The 7,805-nt window shown below is 38.4% G+C and overlaps 1 protein-coding gene across 1 annotated transcript in view; it reads left to right on the forward strand.

Moving 5' to 3' along the window:
* Positions 1-502: 502 nt before the first annotated feature.
* cry1b (cryptochrome circadian regulator 1b) overlaps positions 503-7,805 on the forward strand; it is a gene marked incomplete at its 3' end in the record, with an annotated part of 9,671 nt that continues 2,368 nt past the window's right edge. Inside the window, exons 1-3 of the mRNA XM_013911334.1 lie at positions 503-763; positions 1,167-1,642; positions 7,436-7,544. Coding sequence (XP_013766788.1) covers positions 1,485-1,642; positions 7,436-7,544 — 267 coding nt within the window. The remainder of the gene's footprint in view (positions 764-1,166; positions 1,643-7,435; positions 7,545-7,805) is intronic.

Consider the following 7,805-nt stretch of genomic DNA (forward strand, 5'->3'; position numbering starts at 1 on the left):
CTCACTGTGAAATGAACAGTTTGTCAAGTCAAATGTGTGATATCAAAAAAATTTCACTGTGCACTCTAATGTGGCATTAGCAACCCACGTGACCAACAGCTACATTGCTTTTGCCAGACTGTAAATTGCCAGTATTATTTAAAGGGTATGTTCAACTTATTTGCCCAGTTTTCATGTAATGCCAGTGTCGTTTTACAGACTTTAGACACAACTGCCATGAAATTAAGACAAAATTCAAATAAGACTTGCAATTTCTTTATTGTAATCAAAGTTGTCACACAAAAACGATCTAATTTCTGTCCAAACCAATTAGAGAAGCTCTGTGCAATAGTAATAGTAGTACCTAACTCTACAGCAAATGTTATGTATTAACAACTGCTGATGCCATGTCACATCTTAAGTTTTTATGTAATTTAACGTGACTCACGGGGTACACATTGGTTAGAGATTACCGCTGATGATGACAATGGGCGGGGTTAGTTATGTCCGACCAAACGCACGGTTGCGGCGCGGTCACGAGAAAGAATCGAGCACACCTGCTCAGAAGCTGGCCTTGCCGCGCGGCATGTGATCATCCGGGTACTTGTGGGTATACCACATAACTGAAACCGAAGTCTCCCATTAGCTGCCTTTAATCTCCCAGTTTAGACGATATTTTCGGGGTTTTCGCTTAAAAACGGAGTTTGTCAGAGATTGTATCGAGAAAACATCGAAATCGATGGTGGAACATTTAAAAATGACCGCAGATAACGCGTAAGCAGAGGTAAGAAAGCACATTATGGAAACGTGACGGGGAACACGTTGCATAACGTTTAATCCTGGCCAATCACGTCGCTCCTTTCAGCCCTGCGTATTCCTGTGGGTGGAGATGTTGATAGCGAGGACATCTTGCATGGCCGACTTAGGCTGGTGATGTAGTTTTTGTACAGTGTTTAATATGTTAGTAAGGTCGAGAGAGCGTTGAATTTGTGCAGACTAACCCCGTTTGTGGCAACAAAACGTAAGTATGTACGCGTTTGTACGTTTTGCTAACTACTAGCATATTTTATATGGCCTTCGCGCAAGCGCCTTGTGTTAGCTCATCAAAACAATACATTTGAAACATCGTTTGACTCTGTTAATGTTCTTTTTTTCGAACTTAATCATGTTGAATTATTCAATTTCAGCGTTGCTGCTAATTGAGAGAAGAGTTGCAGCCCCTTTCTGCGTCAGCTGCGGTTTCCACCGTTCTACACATGCATTCATTGCTGGTCAGCAGACCCAACGCTGTGGATAAATTCATGGAGCTTGGTTAAGGTCCGACAAACCTTTATCGCCATCCAGGAACGGAGAGCAGCTTTAAAGCTACTTCGGCCTCGGATGTGTATTTGTGACTTTGTTTTTGCCACAGAACAACGTTAGAGGGCGTCGTTTGTTGTTTGTGGGAACTCCTTAATACCTTTTTCACCCCACTAGTGGTAAAATAAAAAAATAAGGGAGGCGACATGGTGGTCAATACCATCCACTGGTTCAGGAAGGGACTACGGCTGCATGACAACCCGTCTCTGAAAGACTCTATCCAGGGATCGGACACCCTTCGTTGTATTTATATCCTAGACCCCTGGTTCGCTGGATCCTCCAATGTGGGCATCAACAGGTGGAGGTAAGATGGGTCACATGCTGCTTTAGCTTTTAAGTATGGGTATATAGGAGTGTTATGTGGGTTAAAGGTTTGTTCTTGGTATTCGTAGTTTAAAGCTTGAATCTAGATAACATGGACTTTGAGGCAAACATGTTCATTTACTTTATAAACCTAATCATAACAATTGGTCACTTAATCCTTAAGCGCCTGTCACAAAGTTCCTATTATTTAGATTCTTTAGACCTGTGGAGAACTGCATCTCCACACAATATGGTGTGCTTTCAATTGTCAAAGGGTGTTTAGGTCAAACTTAATCCCTGGTTATAGTTGCTTAGTATCAAGACCTGTGGTATTTTAGCAATCACCCAATCAAAACTTAATATTGTTTTAGATGTAACCTTTATCTTCACTAACTGCATACACTCTCTCTTCACGTTGTTGCTTACACTCGTTCAGCTGCTTTTTAACACAAATATCTAATCAGACAATTGCATGGCTGCAACCTAATGCTTTTAGGCATATAGACAGGGTCAAGATGACTTGATAAAGTTTAAGTGACTCGTCAGAATGAGAAAGAAACATAATTTAAGTGACTTTTAATGTGGCGTGGTTGTCAAGACCAAATGGGCTGGTCTGAGTAGTTCAGAAAATGCTGATCTACTGTGATTTTCCAGTACAGCTATCCTTAGTTACAGACAGTTGTTTGAAAAAGAGAAAATACCCAGTTAGGCTGAGTTGCGTAGATCAGCGGAGAATGACCACACTTGTGGGTATTGTAACAACAAGTCAGATGAGCAGTCATTACACCAAAGGTATGTAGAAGAGCATTTCTGAACACACAACATGTCAAACCTTGAAGCAGATGGACTGTAACAACAAAAGACTTCAGCAGGTGCCACAACCCTAAGCTTAAAAATGAGAAACTCAAGCTACGCAAAGATTGGTGTAAACAACATAAAAGCATGAGTTTATCCTGGAGGGTATTTTCTTCATACAGTTTGGATCCCTTATACCTGACCATTGTTTAAATGCCACAGCCTATCTCAGTATTGTTGCTGACCGTGTCAATCCTTTTATGACCACAGAGTGATCATCTTATGATGGCTGCTTCCACCAAGTGAGAAAGCTCAGATGATCTCAAACTGGTTTCTTGACCATCACATGAGTTCACAGTGCTCAGTTGCCATCCACATGTACTAGATCTCTATCCAGTAGAGCACCTTGGGGATGTGGTGGAATGGGAGATTTGCATGATGGATCTGGAGTTGCCCAGTCTGCAACAGTTGTGCGACGCTGTCATGTTAATATGGAAATCCCTCGGGAATGTTTCTAGCACCTTGTTTAAACTGGCACAAAATTAAGAAAGTTCTGAAGGCAAAGGGGGGGCCAACACAGTACTAGCAAGGTGTTACTCCAGCACGTTTTGTAGAAGAGTTAGGGGAGAGAAGCAGGGCAAAGTGGCTCTCTGACATTAACTAACTAGCGTACTGTTTTATTAAAAAACGTTTGGTTTGTTTTCTGAAGCACTTATCTAATTCAGAATGGAGAATTATGTAATTGCACATCTTTCCATAGATGATGGGAATTTGAACAAAAAAGTGCTCATTTTGATCAGGCAGACAAGTCGTTAAAATAGTAGTTTTAAAATATTTACATTCATTCTTTAAGGGGTGGTACTTTGCAGCTGTTTTTTAAGCATTGATTTGCTGCAATATTATAATTTTATGCCTATTATTTGGTCCTCTTCCAACAGCAAAGGTACACGTAATTGGAAAATGAGTACAACATTGAGAGAGGACTATGTCATGTCATGGACAAAATATTGAATTTGTCCCCTTAAAGCATAAATCTGCCCGACTAGTTTCCCTTGTAAGGCTGGACATTAATCAAATTTTAATATTGATCACAATTTTAGCCCCAACCAATATTAAAAATTTGTTAATAGAATTCAGAACAAATAAAATGCTACCTAATGGGGATTTATATTTCAGCAGGAAATTTATTGTTGATTTCTGCTGTGCATCTCCAGGTGCTTTTTTTGCCACACTTTTTGAACCTCAGTGAGAGGATGACAGTCACACCATCATCATCATCATCATCTCAGTACAAGGGATAATAATCATAGCTTTAATATAAGGGCACATATCAGCAAATTCCTGGAGTGAAATTGCTGAAACTGTAGGAATCGATGTGAGGGAATCTAGAATCTAAAAAAAATGTGATGAAAAACAGTAGGGGACCCAGGAGGTGAAAAGTCCCATCATTTTATCTGTCTCTACTGGCTAAAACACCAGTACACGCCCATATGACAATTAATACATAATGCACACGGCAACGTCCTCAGCCACTTACATAGGTCATGTTGTAGGCTCTGCAAGGATCCCCTGCAGAATCAGCACCTGCATGTGCCAGTCACACCTGTTTTCTGCACCATGCAGCTTGAAGTTTCCTGGGTGTTTTGTGGATGAGTAACACTGCATTAAGACAGACGTATGAATGAACTTTAACATTATGATTAATGTTGTTGTTTTTTTTTAAGCCTGCTGCTATTACTACATACTATTTTGAGTAAAATTTCAAAGTGTGGACATTACTGTTTCAAGACAAACTGCCAAGGCTGACATTTTCTCTACAAAATGCCTTTTGTAGACGAGTTGGAAAAGATGGTGCAGAAAGCTGCATCTGGCCAGAAGGAAAAACGCACAAACCTGGAAGAGTTGGCAAGATTTGTAGAAAATTCACACTGGCAATAAGCAGATGCATGGGTACCAACGGCTACACCCTCACACCCACAATAAAGAGGATGTATGTTGCACGACAAGACGCGATAAGATGGCTGATCAGTCTGTTTCACTAACTCATCTACACAGGGCATTTTGTAGAGGATATGTCAGGTGTGGCAGTTTGTCTTGAAACAACAACTGTTTTCACCTTGAGCTGCTTTAGTGACCAAGATCTTGACCAATTCCAACTAGTTGGTAATATTTTTTTCTTGTTTTTATAGTATTTTTCTTCTTCCCAGAATCCTCAAATAATTTTCATCAGATTTAGTAATTTAAAAATAAATGATGATATTGTTGATGGTTAATTGTAAAAATCTCCAAAACTTTATTCATTCTCTTTAAACCCACCCTTTGACATTAGTTTCAGTTTGATAGTGGATCTTGGGGGAAGCTGCACACAGTGCATATGTTACAAGAAAGCAGTGAGTGAATTATTTTTGCTATATTTATTTATTGCAGATGTTCATATGTTACATTACATTACTAGTCACATGTTGCACCAGTGTCCAGCTCTTTTTGTCTTTAAAATCAGTTCACTGTGGTTAAAAAAAATATTTATTACTTATTTATTTATTGCTGAGTCTGTGTGAAAGAGAGGGCTTTCACCATTTGAATCCAAAGAAGGACATATAAAGGTTGCAGGCAGTAAGCTTGCTGCCCAGCTACTCTGACAAGCTATTTTTTTCCTGCTTACTGACTCTGCTGTTCAACTCTGAATCAGGGGCTGCAAATTAGGGGCTGCAAATCTGGGTCAGTATGTTGTTATGGTCATTACATCATCCATCCTCACTGCTTTGACCTATATTAAACACACACACCCCTTTAGTTAGCTACACCATGTCATTTGTGTTATTACATGCACACTATTTTTAGCTTATCCCATACATCCATACAGCCGCATTTGTTCACAATGTTGCAAGCAACTATAATTGCTTAGATTTACTACACACTGGTACACTGATTTAGATTGAATGGAATATGTTTGAGTTCTTATGGAAGTGCTCTCCTTCTCTTGTCTCCATTTTCATGCTGAAATAATACAAACTGGTCAGTAATTTGTGCTTTGTAGCTTGTGAACCTTAATGGGAAAAAATTATGGATTATTTATTTTCAATAAATGCTGAAGAAAACCCATGTTTTAACCTTGGATACACTCTGTTACACAAAGCACTAAACTGAAAGGGAAAATTAGGCACAGAGAAAAAGCTGGCTGTAAATAAAAGGTGATTATTGTGACCTCAGATTGGTCTGAATGGCTCAGAATGGGAGCTGGAGTGGTGAGACAGAGAAGCATACTGGGGTTAGTGGAGCAGAGGTTTACTGAGGGAAGCTGACCAGACAGAACAGAATTCAGAAAGTAGGGAGTTAAGCTGATCTGGGCAAGCAGTGCTAGAGTGTTAAGCTAAATCTAGTAGCAGAAAACTGCAGTGAGCAGGAAGATTTGCAAGGTAAATGGAAGACGGCACAATTTCTAATACTGCACACATGCGTATAGAGACACTAAACTGGAGCAGAACTTCACCAGCTGCACATTAGTCAGTTTTCAAGTCTCTTCAAGCTCAGCTCTGACACATCGTTGACTCCACTAACCATCAAACACACCCATTTCCACTGCCACAATACAGCAGACGCACACTGCAGCACAGAGAGAGGAGGGGAAGCCACTCCAGAAGTGATTATAGGTCAGTGTGACCCAGAAAGGAATATCGAAGGAGTGTCAGAAGGGAAGACCAGTGTAACAATGGGAAATTAAGAAATACTGTAATCTGTGGGAATATTATGATACATTACTTCCATAATGTATCATTACTTCATTACTTCCATACAGTTAAAGGGTTTTTAATTTGTAGAATTAGAAGATAAGAGAGCCGTTATTAAAACTCTTGTGGATAATAACTCGAGTGTATTAAATGAGGATATGATGGCATGAGAGTATTTGTCAGAAGATACAGGTAGTGTGCTGATAACTGATTTTTAAAATTTACTCCATATCTGCTTGCCAAAGCCAAACTCTTTGTTAGATCTTGAATCATATTATGAAATCCTAGTAATAAAGCAATTATTATTTTTAGGTTGTGGTTTAGGTGTCAGTTACTATATAAATGCCACTCGGATGTTAATAGAAGACAATGGACGTGACTTAAGGATTTTCTTTTTTTTTTTTCTTTTTTTTTTAAATTATGTTAGATGTTGTTGTTTTTTGTTTGTTTGTTTTTTAGTTTTGCTGCTGGGTTTGTAGATAAATTGTTGAGAAAATGTTTGTTTAAAGGCATAAGTCATGAGTGCTCCTACAGTATACATGCTCTGCTTTTTTGCCAGTAATATTTACAGCAGTTTCACCAGAAGAGGGCTGCATGTTCACATGAATACACTGCAGTATCTATGTTGCTGAAAGAAACTGTCTGCTGTTTATTTATTGTTTTGTCCATATCTCATGATGTCATCAGTGATGTTCTAAAATTATATATTTTTTTATGAGGATGGTGGTAATGAAATGGAAATATGTTAGTTTTTTTTGTGTGTTTTCTGTCCACAAATGCAAAATAATCAAGTTTTGGCAATCCAACATAATGCATTTTTGGACATGCAACAGTGCAACATGGTGCATTTGAACCTTTCCACTTTTAAAAACGTCTGGCACCATATTGTCAAATATTTAGCTCTTTAGACCTTAGAACCTGCTAAGATAACCCAAAATGATAGCAGAAATTAGGTGATCTCTGCCCTTGAAAAAATGGAAACTCTCATAGTCATCAGAAAACATCTATATTCAGGTATCAAAAGTCATGAGTGAGGGTACCGGAGAGCTTGTTGCATGTTGTTTTATGGGAGAAATGGTTAATCTACTAAAAACTATTTCTATACTGAATTTATTAATTGTAGTCTATTACAACTTTTCCATTCCTTGTGCCTGTTATCATTGGTCATATGAGACTGATACGGTTTTACTTAATCAATCAATTGTAGCCAATTATTTGATCCTTCTGGGGTTTTTCTTTTAATTTTTTTGTTTGCTTTTTTTAATAAATAGGTTTTTGCTGCATTGTTTAGAAGACTTGGATGCCAGCCTGCGCAAACTCAACTCCCGCTTGTTTGTCATTAGAGGCCAGCCTACAGATGTCTTCCCTCGTCTGTTTAAGGTACGAGTTTTGGAGTAGAAGATGCAGTCCTGCACTTTACTTTTACTTCAAATAAACCTAATATAATGAAAGGGATTTAAAAAAAAAAAAAAAAAAAGGTGCAAAATTGTGTCTGAACTTAAACAAAGGAGATCCAAAGTTATTACATTGATGTTCAGACTGAAAAATCTATTTCCCAAATATCGATGTGTGTGTATGTATGTGTGTATATATATGTATATGTGTGTATATATGTGTGTATATATGTGTGTATATATGTGT

Source organism: Pundamilia nyererei, unplaced genomic scaffold (genome assembly GCF_000239375.1).
Source record: "Pundamilia nyererei isolate P.nyererei 1_Seehausen unplaced genomic scaffold, PunNye1.0 scaffold00060, whole genome shotgun sequence".
In the NCBI taxonomy this organism is placed as follows: Eukaryota; Metazoa; Chordata; class Actinopteri; order Cichliformes; family Cichlidae; genus Pundamilia; species Pundamilia nyererei.